Consider the following 19,207-nt stretch of genomic DNA (forward strand, 5'->3'; position numbering starts at 1 on the left):
TGTACAGTCCACATCTTTGACCATTTGAGCCGCCCAACCGACATAGCAAATAAAATATTTGATGGCTTATTACACCGTATAGGTCTAGGTATTACAACTAGTATTGTAGTCAATGCAATATTTTTTACAACATTTAACTGGTTTAAAGGATCTAAATCGCCAATATTTGGGACCTAGAAATTGACACAAATTGATCGCAACGCATATAATAATGTAATATGAATGTATATAAACCGATTTACATTCAATCGTTTCTGTTTTTACTGTAATTTTAAATGATTTAGGTTCGGCGAAATACGCCAGAAGTCTCAATTGAATGGCGATCTCTAGCGTCTGGTTATTCCAGTCTACGCCTATAGTATTTATTGCGCAGGCTCTCCAGATAAGTATATAGCGTCACCGTTTGACATGACTTGTGGAATATACCTAGCCTAGTTTTTCAAGTACCTTATTACAAATAGCGCTGAAAAGCATAATGGTACATGATTCGTGTACCAATTGTAAAATGTTTATTTTGTCTTAAATATTGGATATCAGAAGGCAATCTTTTCTCGGTAAGATCACAACATCAATGTTGATTGACAAATAATTTGTGTTTTCAATGTCGAAGATTTGGGATGATACTGAGTTAGAGATTTAGTTACTTTAAATTTTGAGTAAAATCTTTTTTCAACTGGTGTATTAGTTACTAATCTATATTGTAATTCTTACCTTTAACTTGGAGGCAGCGTTTAACATGATATACTTGGTTTGTCCCTGGATATTTTCATTCCAGCTAGCTAACCATGTTACCTAAAATAAAAACACAGAAAAAATTCTCACAACAAGTAATATTCAAGGAAGTGGTTGTCGTGGACAATTCTAATAAAAACTGTTGTCATGGACAATTAGAATGAAATTGTTGTCATGGACACTTGTCAAGACTAACCTGATTATCGTGTCGGACTTCCTTCCACTTGTGACCTGGAGGTGGAACTGGAATAGCAGAATCTCTGGAAATCAAATGAATAAAAGTATTAAGAAATGAAACAGGGTTTAACTACCTAACTTGTTGCACCAAATGAAGACAGGCATAAACCAGAGAAGTCACACAGTAGTCTTAAGCCAGCCTTGGTAGAAGACGTGAGATTGAATAGTAGTAGACCTATTCGATCTCGTTTCCTTAAATAAAGACACATTGCCGTTTGCTGGTTGACATCCAAATGTAAAATTTCATTTAAAGCGGAAATTGCAAATTTTTAAGTTTTATTTTTAAAATTTATTAAAATAAAGCCTGAAAATAGATGGTATCCATAAACAGTCCTACCTTGTTAAAGAATAATCCTATTAATTCTATAATTCACTATTACCAGCTGAGAAGTTGGCAAAAATATCATTTTCCTCTTCATTTTCAAACGTTTGAAAAAAGCTACTCCATGGTGGAGAATAGAAAACAAGTGAAGTAATTGGGAGGTAATTGTGTTATTATTTCCTGTGTAAATGAGTTGTAAGTGTGAGAATGACACCTATGATCGTATAATAGTGAGTTGACAACCTATTGAGCAAAATACATAGAAATAATTACGTTTTGACTTTCTTAGAAAATTTGCAATTTCTGCTTTAAAGGAGATGCTCAGTTGAGCAAGTTGCAATCTGAGAAGTAGCAGAAAAAAATGTTAAAATTCTAAAAGTATTTATCCCATATTGACCATTACCTTGGATTTAAACAATTAATCAATTAGTAATGCCTTTGATTAATGGTTTTAATTGATTGATAATTACCAATAATAAAGTCTATCTCAAGTCGTTAATTTACACGGTGATTATTTGATGTTCTGTCTTAATAAAAAAAAGACAATAATCCATATCATCCATTTCAATCATATAATTCTCAAACTTACTTTCCACAATTAATAATAATATCTTCGGATAAAACTCTTCTCTTTAACATGCCTTGTTTAGGATGTTCTCCCCGTCCACGGAATAAACCTGGAGGTTCAATACGGAAATTACCAATCTTTTCTTTATGTCCGTCAATCATACAGAATCCATATTCCTTCGTTATCTTTTCATTGGCAAGTTTATTTTCCTGAAAGAGACAGATAGAGAAATGGAGTTTATCAAAATCATTTCGGGAATAACATATGGTGAATTTTATTTCAATAATTTGAATGTACATAGAGACCTATAAGGTTGGACAAGTAAAAATGAAATGAAATGAATGGAGGGTTTAATACCCTACTGTTCTGCCCTGGCTAGGATAATCAAGTTGGAGTTCATGTAAAATAACCCTTGGAATTCGATAAAAGAGTAGGATGAAGCGCCGCTGTCCGGGAAACATTTCCCCAATAGCACATTGTATGGTGTATGTCCGTCTTCATTAGCCCAGCCTGTGTAAAATATAGTGGTCATCAAATTATAAATTTAAACTCACCAATTTTTGTTCTTTGGTCATTGCTTTTCTTTCTTCTGTTTTCACTTTAAAATAATCGTTTATTTCATTAAAATTACATTTTTTTAAATCTGTTATCTTCTCTCGTTCCTCTTTCGTCATAACCTTTCTCCAGTCTCGGAAGAAGTTTGTATTAAAAACTTCTTTTGATGTATAATCGTGATCTAACATTTTACCATAAAACGTTGCAACTTCTTCTGTGTCTTGCGTTAATTTCATCACTTTACCTACAATACAATAACCACATGTTAGTCTCAATATAACCACATGTTAGTCTCAATATAACCACATGTTAGTCTCAATATAACCACATGTTAGTCTCAATATAACCACATGTCAGTCTCAATATAACCACATGTCAGTCTCAATATAACCACATGTCAGTCTCCATATAACCACATGTCAGTCTCCATATAACCACATGTTAGTCTCCATATAACCACATGTTAGTCTCCATATAACCACATGTTAGTCTCAATATAACCACATGTTAGTCTCTATATAACCACATGTTAGTCTCTATATAACCACATGTTAGTCTCTATATAACCACATGTTAGTCTCTATATAACCACATGTTAGTCTCAATATAACCACATGTTAGTCTCAATATAACCATAGTTGTGTTGAAGAGCTTTCACAGAATATAATCCTTACATACCATCATAATAAAACTTGACGCTCGATGGAAGAGGTTCGTAATCTGGGGCAAAAACCGGACCTTGATGTTGTAAAGTTTTCCATTTAACTCCATCATCTTTCTTCTCCTCTTCCCACCTAAAAATATCAACATTTCAATTTTACGGACAAGATTTAAATTTTTAATCCTAGCCAAAATCTTCTCACACTCAATCAATGAAATAAAACTAAAATATAAAATATAGATAATCCCCTGGTTTTGATTAAATGGGAGTAATAAAAGGGTCTAAACCTAGAAGATTATAAACAATATAACAGATGTTTATGATATCAATACTAACCAGTATATAACCATTTTACGATCTGATATCCCTTTCATCAATTCAACTTTTATTTTATTGCCCACAAAATTTGATACTGTCCGAAATAATGTAAATGACTATCCGCAACTAAAATACAACTTTTTCTGGGACCAGAGAACTGGACTTTTCCTATCGAGTTCCTGTAAATAAAACTCACGACTCTCGAGACTGTATTTTATTTCTCAAATGAAATGGGGTTTAACGTCCTATTGTTCAGTTCCTGGGCTAATGAAGACAAGCATACGCCATACAGTGTGCTATAAGGGAAAATTTTTCCTGTATATCTGCGCTACGGCCTACTCTTATTAAGGTTGCAGTGATACCCCGGGGATGGCGATATATCACGATAATTAGATCAGAAATGTTGCCTTATCAGGATATATCGCGATAATTTTAAAAAATATCGCGATAATTTTTTAAAATATTGCGATAATTTTTTAAAATATCGCGATAATTTTTTAAAATAAATTTTTTAATTTTATATCATAATTCACGTAAAATCAGTTCAAAATACTCGAAAAATGGAGAAGAAATCAAATTTCAACAAGCGCCGATATATACGAACGAGATCTTGTCCATTTTGCACAACAGACTGTCACTGACTGACAATAGGCCGCCTCATGTTTCAAGTCGGCTATATTTCACTGAATAATAATTAAGTATTAATCATAATTATACATGTGTAGGCTACGGCTTGATATAGCTGGTCCCATATACCCCCCACGCGACAATATACATCGCCATAGCAACGAAGTGGTGGTTTATCATTGATTACCCAGTCCGTTGAAAATTACATTGATAATGTACATAGAAAAGCCACCTGGATAATATTTCCTTTATTCTTTAAATAAAATGGCTTCTGATGCATTCGAGATAGAAAATGCCAATGTTCCCGGTGATAGTTCAACACTGCAACTGCTGACAACGAAAAAGAACACATCTTCTGTGGTGTTGGAACATTTTGGTTTGGAATAAAACAAATGACAAGGACGTGACCAAGAGTAAAGTGTGTTAGAAAGAAATTAAAACAACTGGCGGAAATACGTCAAACTCATCATTTCATATGGTATTATTGTTATCATTTGCGTACTAATCCAGCTGATTAGAATAGAATTAGAATGAATTGCAGTCACGATAAATGCATGAATATTCTTACTCTAGGATATATCTCTCACTTTATCAATACAACTCACATACATTTCTAAATAGCAAACATACTAAGATACATTAATCCAATTTTACATCAGTAATTAACACGATAATGAATTTTTGAACCATTATCATTTACCCCAGACGATAATCCATGATATTGCGATAATTTATTTTAACAATATCATGATATATCGCGATACTTTTTTTCCGTATCGTTACAACCTTAACTCTTATATCAAATTCCAACTACCAAGGAATCTTTTATGTGCAAGTCAATGTGTACACAGGACCTTGGTTTTTTTTTTGTCCTATCCTTGTCAGGCCCTCCGTCCTGCACCACTGACAAGGAAGATCGAACACAAGACCTTCAGATTAGCAATTACTGACTGAGCCACCGTGGCTCACATTCTATCGTACTCACCATTTCCAAACGGCCTGTTCTTCCACTTCTTTTTTAGCTTTCTTTTTAGGAGATTGCGTGGTGGTGGTGGTGTTTGTCCTGTTAGCTTTCTTATCTTTTTTTGATTTTTTAACTTTATCAGGTTTAAAATCATCGTCATCAGTTTTCCTTTTTTTACTAGGTTTATCTTCTTTCTTAACTTTCTTCACTTTATCCATTCTAAAAAAAATAAAAATAAAAATAAAAATATAATCAGTTGATGGATATAGAATAAATAACAACAGACATACCCCATAGTACGCTATGACTGAGAGAGAGAAATGGGGTTTAACGTCCACTCGACACAAACTATGTCATTTCGGGACTAACATATGGTTTAATTTTATTTCAACAATTCGCTTGCGCGTAGGGGTCTTTAGCAGTGGGAGGAAACCGGAGGACCCGGAGGAAACCCACGAGGTTGGACAGGTGACCCTACTCCTTGTCACGTACAAGCGGGGATTCGAAACCACGCCAGTCGACTCAATGACAGATTTTATGATACAGCGCGCGCACGCTAACCATTCAGCCATCCAACCCCCCACGCTATGACTGAATTTTTTTCTGGACTGTGTGCCATGTACCTGTGCTATGAGTGAAATTTTTTTTAGACTGCAACACTACAGCCTACTTTTAATCAAATTCCAACTGCCATGGAGTCTTTACAAGCATGTTACCTCGGTTTTTCAGATTCTCCAACCTGCACCTCTGACGGGCAAACGACATGTCAAAGGTGGGGGAAGCATATCAATTTTACCTGCCTGACAGCATAGATGTGGAGGGGGGGATAATGTATGAATTTTACCTGGCTGACAGAGGTTCATCATCACTTGATTCTTCTAGTTTACGTTTTGGTGTTTCTGTTTTCACCCTGGATGACTGGAATAAAATACAGATCATTACAAACAAACACATGCTTCATATTTATTTTAATAAATACTGGGAGGTAAACAAAGAACCCACCCAACACCTTGTCAGGTATAATCAGGTAATTAAACCATGTTACCTGATGACTCAATGACAGACCTAATGTACATACCTTAAACAAATCGTCCATCGAACAACCCCTATAATCCGTCGACTTATCTCTGACCAAACTTACAAACAGAACTATACGTTATATAAATAACAAATTGTAATTCATTCACACTGAATTCTGAAACTATGGGGGCTGCTTATTTACCAAATCAGGAAAAATATTTGAGAATTGTGAATCTTACCAGTGGTACATCATCTTCATCATCAGACATTTCACGTTTCACCTTTTTTGGTCTCTCCGAATCAGATTTAGGGGACGTCATTCTAGGTGAGGACAAGGGGGATGCTATTTTAGGAGAGGATAATTTAGTGGGGGATTTATCACGCTTTTCTTCTTTGATCTTCACGGGTGAATGATCACGTTTCTCTTCTTTGACTTTCATGGGTGAATGATCACGTCTTTCTTCCTTTATCTTAATGGGCGTTCCATCTTTCTTTTCTTCTTTTATTTTATTTTTCTCCCGGTCGCTATCTGAACGCGATTTATCTTTACTTGAGCTTTCCTTGTGGCGGTCTTTATCCTTATCGCTACGATGTTTATCGTCACGATGTTTGTCTTTAGATGAGGATGAGGAGGATTTGTCTTTATGTTTATCAGAGCTTTTACTGCTGCCGTCTTTCGACCTGTCCTTGTGTCTGTCACTAGACGAACTATGTTTGTGTTTGTCGCTGGAACTTGATGAGCTGTGTTTATGACTTGAAGAACTAGAGCTGTGTTTATTGCTAGAGCTGTGTTTATCGCTAGAGCTGTGCTTATCACTAGAGCTGTGTTTATCCTTGGAATGACTACTGCTGTCTCTGTGTTTGGAACTTGAAGAACTGTGTTTTGAGCTAGAGGAACGGTGGCCATCTTTACTACTGCTACTGTGACCATCACGAGGTTTATGAGAACTACCATCTTTATGTTTTGAGCTGGAGGATGAAGAATGTTTAGAACTGGAGTTATTCTCCTTGTCCCGACGTGACGATGAGCCCTCTACATGATTAGCCACGCCATTGGCTGGTTTATTTGAACCGTTCGTTAACTTATTTTCTTGAATTTTTGACTTGAGATCCCCTGAAATCAGTAATTATCATAAAATACAAACATTTGTTACCATGTACGTAGATCTATGTTAACTCGATTTAGGAAATATTCAATCAAATTTAAAATAATTAGATATGAAGAGCCCTGTGGAAGAACGATCTAAGTCACTTTTTCAACGGACCCCAGTTAATGGTGCCATCTGGTAGCAAATTGTATAAGCTTTCTGTGGAACAATCAATTTCAGGTAAAAACGCTCGCAGTCACATCGAACCAAGGCCCTTTTGAAATGGCCTCCCGGACAAATACGTCCATCGTACCCTTTATTTGACCTTAATTTGGCTGAAAAGTGGAAGCCAGTTATTGTACTGGTAATTATGATTCGTATTAAACATTATTTCGAAGTTGTAATTAAACCCACACTTTGTTCTGTTCGCGTCAAGGATTCTCGTCCAAAAGTCTGTTTTGCCTTTTATGCGAAAAGACAAACATGTGACTTGGATCGTTTTCCCCTGGACTCTTCATATGATTTACATTTTATGTTTTTATTTGAGTATCAACATCGAAACGAACTGACAATCTGGAGCGATGTAAACACATGGATTAACAATAAGCCAACATCGAGGCTGATTTCTGCCACCTCAATGTGAAATATTGAAGAAGCATTATGTAAGAGCTAAATCTGTCTATTGCAGATCTTTCTTTAGGCATGTTATATAAACTACAGTAAACGTTGCATAAGTCGGATCTTCGGTCAACTCCGATAAATTTGATCTAATTCAGACTTTTTTCCTTCACCTAAGTCGGATCGGCAGTATGTTCAGAATTTGACCAAGTCAGTTTCATCTCGATGGTCTAAAACATAGTTAGCTATTCCCTGCACAGAGCCCCAAAATACTTTCTCCTATCATTTTGACTCAAATCAGACTATTTGACGCGACGCAATAATAGAATTTTCCCGGAAAATTCAAAACTCGCTGTCTGCTGTACGAGACACTTTCCGGGAAAATTTAGGACATTTTTCAAAGATGGCAACAAAACGGAAGTTATCTACGAACAAAAGCTTGAAATGTGCATTGAATCAATTATTATCCGGCTCCATAGGCGTAGGAGCCGGGGGGGGGGGGGGCAGATGCCCCCCAAAAATTTATTTTCGAGCAATGAAAAATTCGACGACCCTTTTTTTCTATTAACGTTTAGAGAAAAAATATAACTAATTTATTTCTATGAGATCCACACTGCCCGAAAAGTATTTTCTCGTCTTTTTCTTGTCCACTACATGCCCGAAAATATGCCCGAAGCTCTCTTATGATATGTATGCCTGAAAAAACGGTATTGATTTCGGGCAATTTTCTCTTATGCCCCCCTGAATTACTTTGAGCTCCTACGCCTATGTCCGGCTCTTGCAGTTTATTTCTAATCGAGCTAAGATTAGAAATAAACTCGGATCTTCGCTTAATTAACTCGGATAAAATTGGTCAGTCCATTTAGATCCAACTTATGCGAAATTTACTGTATTATTATACATTTATTAACATGACAAGCTAATAACCAACTCTCTATACCATTCTATGGCAGATATTTAAATAAATTAGGACCCCTGTAACATATAAAAATTCAACAATAAACTGGAAATACGAGACTACCGAGTAGAGATTTGCAGTCACGCAGAAATCTGTGTTTTAATTTTTTTCAAAATAAACGCAAATATTGACGGATGCTGCGTAATTTACCCGATGTCAGGATACTTTGATTATTCTGTCATAGTTTGTAGCCTACACTATGTCATCAATTATGTGCTTCACGTGGCATTTTTTTATTTCCTCTTATTTCATTCATAATCTTTAAGTTCATGGCAGTAAGCCTTCTATACGTAGGTATTCAGAGACACCCCCTATTTTACCCTACTGGAAGCAATAAAGCACATTTTATACAAGACTTTGGATTGGCTAGAAAACGATAAACTATTCAGCCAATCAAATATTGGCTGTCGTAGTGATAGTTTTCTCTTTATTTCCTGTCGAAGTGAAAGATTGAAATGACTGCCGTCAACTTCCAGTCTTCATTAGACAATACAGTATCAATAACAGAAGAATGCTTAAAATACGGTTGTTCAAAAACCATTTTTACTTCCTTCTATTGAGTATTTTGAGAGGCTCGAAGTCACACAGATGTAGGGGGCAAATGTCTGTATTTTTACGCAACTTGAAATTGATCTACTACGACTTCTACTACCGGTTCTGTTGACACAATAACAAACAATCTGGGCTCGGTTTCATGAAATCTTAACTAAAGATAAAATCCAAATTTTAGTAGATACTTCAATTTTGGGTTAGGGTTGGGTTAATCAACCCAATATTATCCAATAAAATTACTAAAATTTGGATTTTATCTTGGTTACAATTTCGTAAAACAGGGCCCAGCACTACTTCTTTCAACACCCATGCATGTAACATCGTTCGGAATAAAGTAATATCAATGAAATTTTTAATACATTAATTTTTTCTTTGTCTGTTTTTGAACTATTATAGCAAGCTGTGTATCTAAATCTCACAAAATTCATCTTTAATAATTGCACATTTTGAGACAAAGGATGAATTCCTCGCCCCCCCCCCCCCCAATTCATGAATAATGATTTTGCGAGGGAAATTTTGAAAAAAACATGCTTAACTACCTAGAACGTACATACATCTGAAAGTGTGGACGACGGACCAACAATATATTCAACAGTATTTCAATGTTTGCATATAAAAACATATTTTCTGAATACGAAATGAAATCTAAATCAATTTACAATTTAAAATAATGTGTACATTTAACTGAGTTTATACTCGAAACATTTTAAATAGCGAAAACAAATTTAAATAAATGACTGTAATGGATACCATACCTTATATTTAATATTAAATTTTAAGATTTTAGTAGGGTGACCTAGTACTGGTTGATCTAGCCTTCACTAATTTGTCACACATGGTGAAAAATAAAATATTCAAGTCAGGGGAAAAAAGCATGGACTCTTGAAATCATTTGAAACAGATGTTTTTTCTTTATAATACAAAAGTCTATTCATTGATTATTCATGATATTGTTACCTTATTGTTTTAATATACCAAACAATAAATATACTTATAGACAGAACCATTGGTTATGGTATACATAAATGAAATGAAAAGGGTTTAACGTCCTACTTTTCTGCTCTGACTGGGCAGTGTGCTATGAGGGAAATTTTGCCTGGACAGCGGTGCTATTCTTATTTCGAATTCCATCTGTCAATGTTCACACCACCATTGAAGTACTACCTGAAACATGTCTTGAAACATGTAGTAATGTTATCAATAAAATTACAGAAAAAAAAGACAACTCGGTGCCAGGTACTCAACAGATTTTTTGTGTTGGACAAAGATTTTTCGGTGCGGTTCCCAGTTGTTGGTGGTGCGGGACGTATATGCCTGACAAGGGGACAGCATGGTCATTCGGATCGTACAAAAAACCAAGGTTCTGTAAACACATTGGGGTGTACGTAAATTATTCCATGGCAGTGGGAATTCTATAAAAGAGTAGGCCTTAAGGGAAGCTGTACGTGTATCAAAACGAAGCATGTTGATAAATTCAGAAGTAGTATACCCATATAAGTGTTATAATTTGTGAAATCTATTTCTACATGTCATAAGGATTATTATACAGTACTATTCTATCAATAATATAATTGTGCTTAGGGATGAGAAAGCTGATCGAAGACCCGAAGAAAATACACACAAAGTTAGTCACTGTACCAGTGTGAGATCAAAATCATGGCACTTGACTCAATCAGTGACAGACCTTTTGATGTAAAGCGCAGATCACACGAAGCAGATCACACGCACATTCGGACACCTTAACAGAACCCCTTGTCGAAGTTACATGCACAGTGGTAAAGGGATCACCACTCAAAAATAAAAAATTAAATTCCTACTTCATTCTGAAATTCCCTTTTCACTCATTCAGTTATTCTGAAGGCCGGATAGCCTATATATAATATGTACTAAAATGTATGATATGGCCTACCCTGATTCTATTTTAATCATTAGATACTATTTGATAGTTACATCAATAAATTTATTTAAAAAAATCAATTCAAAGTTTAATTCATTGTATCAAAAATAACACTGATTTTAATAGCCCTTCATCCGTTAAAAATTATGATTGCAATGCCATACAGAGGAATAAACTCTATCGTCATGTCATCGACCTATGAATTTAAATATGCAAATCATTCGAGGTCAAATACCCAAGTACAAATGTGCGCGCTTTAACATGACGATACACCGATAAGAATTCCAGCTTTATACAGACAAACTACTCAAATGTTATTGCTAAAAATGGGACATAAAAAAACTTAGAATCGGTTCGAATGAAGACAGCTTAAAGGTTTATTAATTTCCATTCAATTCGACGTTTAAATTACGGTGTTAACGTGAAAAACACGTGGGAATTTAACAACCAAACGTCCTTTATTAAGGGTTACATATTCCCAGTAGCGCCACCATGCGGCCAATCGCTAGATACACAGAGAAGAAACAACAAGCTTATTTTTCACATAGAACCACAAATAACACTTTTCAAGTACAAGTTTATCGATTAAAAAAACAAATAACATATACCCTAGCTAGATCCCAAAATGAACAACAACGAACGGGCGTATATGGACCATAACATACACAAAATGTACAATCCTACTCAAAAAATTTCACATCCATATTTTTTTACAAGTCCACGATTTGAAATGCTCTCTCGGCTCGATTTTACTTACCGGTATCTCCCGATCCAATGCCTTCATCCGCAATCTAAAATCAAAAATAAAAACCATATAACACAGGTATTCAGTACTTGTGGTAACAATAGTTTAAATTCAGCCAGGGCGAAGAAAAACGAATCCAAAAATGCTGTGTTCAGCAATTTCGCGTTCGACTTAGAAAATTTTTGCGGCCATCTTGACTTAGTCGCCAGAGAGGGCTTTGTCTGGTGTACAATTTTCATCTCTGAGGAGATAGATATGGGCACGGCAGGCCCAAACTAAAGGCGTCAAAAGTTTCTAAAGATAATTTTTACCAACCTTTGCGGGTGAACCAGAGCGATCGCTGTTTTGTCCTTCCATTTGAGAAATTATTCTGAAATGAAATTCCGACTAGAAATGGCGGAGTGAAGAACTATCGCCGTGTGCGTCTAAGTCCCACTTTGTCCCTCTGCGCATGCGTCAAATTACAACACATCCATTGAACTCGTGTGATCAACTTGTAAACGAAGCATGTAAACAATAAACAATTTGAAACAATGTCAAATATAGTTAGCTTCTGGCCCACATTCAACCCAACAATCTACTTCATCTTAAGATCGACACATTTAATAGCTGGTATAGCCTGTGAATTTGGTTTTCTTCAAAGATAGACATAGATATCAACATTGAAATATTTAAGCCGGGTGCAATTAAAGTTCTTTTTTTAGTTTTTCATTTTTTTTTAGAAGCATATTCACCTCGTAAAGAAAAAGGGGTATATATATATATACATTTTTTTTTTTTTTTTTTTTTTTTTTTTTTGTATTTCTAGTGTTAAGATTAATCGATTTCGATCATTATTGAAAAAAAATCCCCCCCCCCCACACACACACACCTTCAGCATGGACCATTTCTTATATTATTATTATTATTATTGTTCGATTTATATAGCGCTTCATTACACATGAAGTGTTTCTAAGCACATATCACAAACATTTACTTCAAACACACAGAAACAATCAAAATCAGGAGAACATAATTAAACACAATTAAACACAATTAAACACAGCTGCCTGTTAGGCGCTATTATTCAAAGGTTTATATCCAATAAATCAACCGGCTAATCTCTATATTGAACTCAGTCGAGGTATTACCTGATGAACACCTACACCAAGTAGAGTTCAAAAATAAAAAACGAAGTTTAAAAGAATCAACTTCATTAACAAAAATTAAACAATCAAAAACTAAACAGATAAATCAAATTCAAACGAAACAAAGAAAACAAAGAAAATGAAAAGAGTAGTTCATTACCATTCTACATTAACAAAATAAAGGAAAACAACTTGTGAAAATTTTTCAAAAAATGATTTTTATCAATTATCGAACAATGTTTTGAAATAATCCTTAAAAGGCATTTAGTAACTGGATAGGGCAATAAACTATAACACATACCCATGGAAAAACAGCCACCTACCTATATAACAAACTTTCTAATTATTCCAAGTCGTTTCTGAAAAAAACCACCCAAAAACCGCCAATTGATGAGATAAGGGGATTGACAGGATATATATATGGGCTTAAAACAAATCAACCAGACCCATAGTTACAGATTTAAGTTGTTGAAATGTATACTTTTTCGTGACAAATCTCTGATAGCAGGATATCTGGAAACCGTCCATTTTTAGGGCACAAACATCAAAGAATGGGGAACATTAAGTTATTTTGGGCTTAACGCATATTGTAAATTTACATTGCTGTGTAATTAATTAAAAAAAGCTACCATCACAACTTAACTTTGTGGAAAATTTGTTTTACATGTAGTTCATGTTTGATTCATTCTGAAAATTCGGGTGACAAATAGCCTCAGCCCCCCCCCCCCCACATCAAAAAAAAATTGAGATTGGCCCCCTATGCCTATGTCAGCAGGGGGGTATCACGATATCTCATATCTTAAAATTAAAGTACCGTAGTCACGATTCGCCGAAGTCGAAGGTATTAAGCCTGCGACAGAGGGTGTGGGTGGCCTCACCCTAAAAATTGAAAAAAATAATAAGACGCTGTAGATACAATTTGCGACCATTTCGGACCGCCTAAATTGAGCCTGGACAAGAGGGGGCTCGCGCCTGTTGTGGTGGTCTTTGGCGCCGGGATATTCTTCGGCGTTTAAACTCGAATACCATCACTACAGTTATAAATATTTGGCTAATTTAATGTGCCGTATACACGTAGTATTAATTATGAATTCTTCTGCCTATTGCAGATCTTTCTTTAGGCATGTTATATAAATTAATTAGACATTTATTAACATGACAAGACCATAATCAACTCTCGATGCCATTGGATTCACAGGAATCTGACCTTCTATCCGTATATATATGCATACACCATGTCGTACCAGACAATATATAAAAAACATGGTGTATGCATATATATACGGATAGAAGGTCAGATTCCTGTGTTGGATTGCACCGATTTTCCACAGATTTGAATCTTATCCCCGCTTCAACGGCCCATGATGATTAACCGTAAAAGTGGATAATCGAGACTTATTTTAGTATCGTAACAACTGCCATCTGTTTATCTTTCATAATTAAATAATCAGTAACTAGGTCGAATGATCCATAGATACAAAGTATAAAATACGTATATATTTACACAAATAAATAATTGTCATTAACGCACTTTGAAATCTAATCATGGTAAATCCATTTGTAAATTCAACTATCAAAAAAATATTCACAATACTACAATATAATTTTGATTAAGATTATATAAGCTTTAAAATTCATAATATAAATAATTTTAATTTGTTAATATATTTAAATCATTACATTTATTTCAAATATTCTCCTCTCAGTGCAAATGCCGTATCCAGAAAACATGAAATTGTTATATAATTTCTATGGTAATACGAGATGAAAAGAAATGGGGTTTAACATCCTACTGTTCAGCCCCGACTGGGTTAATGCAGACGAGCGTACGCCATACACTGTGCTATGAGCGAAAAGTGCCCGGAAAGTGTCGCCAAGGCCTACTCTTATATCGAATTCCAACTGCCAAGAGACCAATGTGTATAGAGGACCTCGGTTTTTCGTATCATCCAAACGACTCTACGCTGTCCCTTGCTAGGCCCAGGAGGAACCATGCCGTGAAATCCCGAACATCCAGGTTAGCGAGTCAACGTCCTACCCACTGAGCCATCATGGCTCCACTATGGTTGCCACTAGACAATACAAGGTAGGATAGTTTTACGAAGACAATGATACCGGTCAACCTACTCGAGAGACAGCGCGGCAAAACTTTATCTTATCCAAAACATTTTAGTCCATTTTTAAAATGGGCCAGTTGTTGACAGAGAGGGGTGACTTGTTCCATTCGTCTCTGGATTTCATAGTTATTAATTTTATATTTCAAGATATGCTGTAAACATTTCAACTTATTAAGAAATGAAATGAAATGGGGTTTAACGTCCTACTGTTCTGCTCCTAACCTGGTCTAATGAAGACGGGCATACGCCATACAGTGTGCTATGAGGGAAATTTTGCCCGGACAGCGGCACTACGGCCTACTCTTATATCGAATTCCAACTGCCAAGGGATCTTTTACGTGCACGCCAATGTGTACACGGGACCTCGGTTTTTCGTCCCATCCGAACGACTAGACAGCTTTCCTTGTCAGCCCCTCCGTCCTGCATCAACGTATTAAGCAAAATACCTTAAGTTAAAATTTCATCATACTGATATTAAGTTAGAATCTCAGCGTATTAACCAGGCATTATAAAAGAGATAAATCTGCTTATTACAGGCCCTAAATATTAATTAGAGATTAATTAACTTACCAACTCTAGATGCCTCCGATATAAAGTAGATTTACATACATTTTGCGATTGGTGCATTTACGGTAAAAATAGATAATCAGAGTGCAGTAATTTGACTGAAATTTTCAACATATTCCCTTTACATTATCTATTTTTAAACTATTATAGTGAGAACTGTCAGCTCTTTATCTAATCTTACCTAATGTCGCATTAAGTTATATACGTTGAGTTAAAACTTCGGCATATTAATTAAGTAAAATATATTAAGTTAAAATTTCATGACATTCAAGTTTGAAGTTTTGAAATAGATTGTCTTATTATCGTAGCATTGTTACTTGTTAATCGAGACTCAGCCTTGCTTCTCCATTTTTAAATTAAATCATTAAATGGCGTTCGTATATTAATTCGTTTACATTTGCGCCATCCCATAGTCAAGAGAGAGAGAGAGAGAGAGAGAAATGGGGTTTAACGTCCACATTTTGGTGCATTCTGACACATCCTCCAGGCCGGTTTAATATGAGGGTCGGGGCCTAATTCGATTCTCGTCTGAAGCCTGAATGCGAAACAAATCACTTGTTCGTATCGGGAGGTCAATCAAATAATAATTAATGGAATGTGGTGGATTTCAAATAATATTTGAAGAAAGTTCAAGGACGTTACATCTTCCAGTTACACGATACGCATTATCGCTCCGCCAAGCCAGGCCACACTGGGCGGCCTAACCATCTCTTTCCTGAATAGCTTAGGTTTTCAGAAAAGGTGATTTCTTGATTGATGATTTTCATGCCAATGCAATTACTGCATTCCCATTCAGTAGTGGATTCGACAGTAACAGTGTATAGAAAACGATTGACTCGGACTCGGGGGCCTTGGCCAGAGGGGCGCTTTTGTCTGCCTTTAGGGCCCTCCCTAACTAGGGTACATTTTCATTTTTCTCATCGGTTTTAGCATTTTTCTCCCGTTCTATTTTTTCAACTTCTTTGATTTTTTTCGCGAGGAGGCTCGCGCCTCCAGCGCCTCCAGCGCCTCAGATATAAAACGCTTTTGTTGAGAGGTATTTTAAAAGTGTCAGTAATTTTGCCTTGACAGCGGACAAGCGGCGTTTTCTCTAACGATCGGATATTCCTTTACGGCAAGGCTAATGTGTAAAGGTGACATCGGTAACCGCAATTGTTTTGGTGAGATTTTGGTGGTAAAAGTGAATGGCCTGTCGTGTTTTTGAGCAACTTTTTTTCTCAGGTTTAATATCACCTTTATTTATTTATTTTTAGAAATATCCAGGTAAGAACCGGGCTATCAGCCTATCACCAGTTATCGTCTAATCAACGTCGAATCCGATCAGTAGTGTGATGGGTGACCACATGGGAACCTTGGGTATTAAAGAAACATTATGGGGGATTAGATAAAGAGCTGGCTGGCAGTTCTCACTATAAAAGTTAACAACTAGATAATGTAAAAGGAATTTGCTGAAAATTTCAGTCAAATTAATCCACTCTGAACCGAGAATTTAGCGATTGAATTTTCGGCCTAGCCTCGATCATCATTACTAAAGTCGGTTCGATAAAAACAGTCCCGATTATCCAATTCATGATTCAATCATGAATAAAAGTTGAGCAGCAAATCGGATCCTAATCCAGTAAACACCAGAGGCTACCGATGACATCGAGAGTTGATCATGGTCTGGATAAGTTAATTAACGTTTAATTAATAATTGAGATAACATTTCAGGCCTTAAGAAAGACCTGCAATAGGCAGATTTAGCTCTTGCGACATATTGTCCTTTTTTTGTTGTTTTTTTTCTCATTCTTCTTCTTTTGATTTGAGGGGGGTTGGATGGCGTGCGCGCGCTGTATCATAAAGTCTGTCATTAAGTCAACTAGCGTGGTTTCGATTCCCCGGTTGCACGTGACAACGAGCAGGGTCGCCTGTCCAGCCTCGTGGGTTTTCTCCGGGTTGTCCGGTTTCCTCCCACTGCTAAAGACCCCTACGCGCAAGCGAATTAATGAAATAAAATTAAACCATATGTTAGTCCCGAAATGACCAAGTTTGTGTCGAGTGGACGTTAAACACCATTTCTCTCTCTCTCTCTCTCTCTCTCTCTCTCTCTCTTTTGATTTGGTTTTTTTTTTCGATGTTGTATTGTCATTAGTTATTTTAGGCGTTTATTATCATTAGTTATTATTTTAATAACACAAAAGATCTGTACCCATATAATGTTTATAGCTAATACAACGAAGTGCACCTGGTTAAATGATCTGACGACACCGCACCACGTCATCGCATATATGGAGTTGTGTCCCTTTAACAAACAATTGGCAAAAAGCGTTTTCACATAAACGACACATTGACAAGAAATAAACAAAATATACATAATTTAGATCATCATTCAATTATAAAAATGTATACGAAAGTTTTCAAGTATTTTTTGTACAGCCTAGATGTGACATAGATCTGATGGCATTGGACTACCAGCTGCAGTTGCGTGGTCAAGCTAGTACAACTTCACTGTAAAGGTATTTAGCCGAGCTGTCACAGGTTAGAAACCAACAAAAGAACGGTTAGAGTAGTTACTTTAAGACCGTTTGATCGGATCCTGCCCGCTGACCGTTCCTGTCCTTCTCTATATAGCTGCAATATGAACATACCCCCCCACCCACCCCCCCCCACCTCTGTTCAAAGGCTATTATGGAATCCTTACCTTCTATTTTTCACTGTAGGTTTTTCTTTTTCGCCAAAAGGAATCGTTTCTCGCCATATCTGACACAAAGGTATAATAGTCGGTAAGGGTTCTAAAATAGCTTTAGACTAGAGGTGGGAAAGAACGTTATTTTCATATTGCAGCTATATACGGATTGATAGGTACAAATTCAATCAACCCTTGCTTCAAATCCCTTACAAAACTTTGTATTCGCTAGGAGATTCCCCAAGCTATAAAAGAAATCTGTTTTTAGAAGCCATGTTTGTTACCTACCTTGATTGAGAGAGGCTCCATTTTTCAGAATGTTTACTTGTCATTACTTACTGTCCATTTACCATACATACTGAGACCTAAGACAATTCGTGAATTATTTTCTACCAACTTCTTTTCCGCCGTTTACTTGCAGAGTATGTTATACGTTTACAACCCTCAATGGTCCCAAAACCGCCCAACCATTCGATCAAAAAATAACAAATGCCCCCCCCCCCCCAGTCAAGCTAGCATACAATAAGCCGTCGGGCTGCCAGTGTTGCCAGTTAGTGATATCCTAACATTTTTCGCCCGTGCTTGCCCCATCGGAGTTTTTCGGGTAATCCAGTATTTTTCTAGTATGAATGGGCGTCTGTATTTTTCATATATACCACATTTGCCATACGTTTATTGAAAATAAACACCCGATAAATACTTTGGTGAAGATGTATCTTTTAATGTTAATAAAAACAAATCAAGTATTATTAAATTATCATATTAAAATTAGGCTTTGATGATCAACATCTGTTGTTGTTTTACTTATCAAATAAAACCCTTTTTTTATTGTACGATAGGATAAATATCAATATCTCTGTCATTTTATT

General features: G+C 36.0%; 1 protein-coding gene across 1 annotated transcript; it reads right to left on the reverse strand.

The window, feature by feature from the left end:
• Positions 1–2,395: 2,395 nt before the first annotated feature.
• LOC126816786 (DNA topoisomerase 1) lies at positions 2,396–12,305 on the reverse strand. Its single transcript, XM_050543499.2, has 7 exons — positions 12,178–12,305; positions 11,875–11,908; positions 6,244–7,118; positions 5,829–5,902; positions 5,006–5,203; positions 3,093–3,208; positions 2,396–2,658 (listed from the first exon to the last, which is right to left on the reverse strand). Exons 1-7 carry the CDS (start codon positions 12,217–12,219, stop codon positions 2,396–2,398), a joined length of 1,602 nt encoding a protein of 533 aa, XP_050399456.2. The 5' UTR covers positions 12,220–12,305.
• Between the last annotated feature and the right edge of the window lie 6,902 nt (positions 12,306–19,207).

The sequence above is a fragment of the Patella vulgata genome, chromosome 3 (assembly GCF_932274485.2).
Source record: "Patella vulgata chromosome 3, xgPatVulg1.2, whole genome shotgun sequence".
In the NCBI taxonomy this organism is placed as follows: domain Eukaryota; kingdom Metazoa; phylum Mollusca; class Gastropoda; family Patellidae; genus Patella; species Patella vulgata.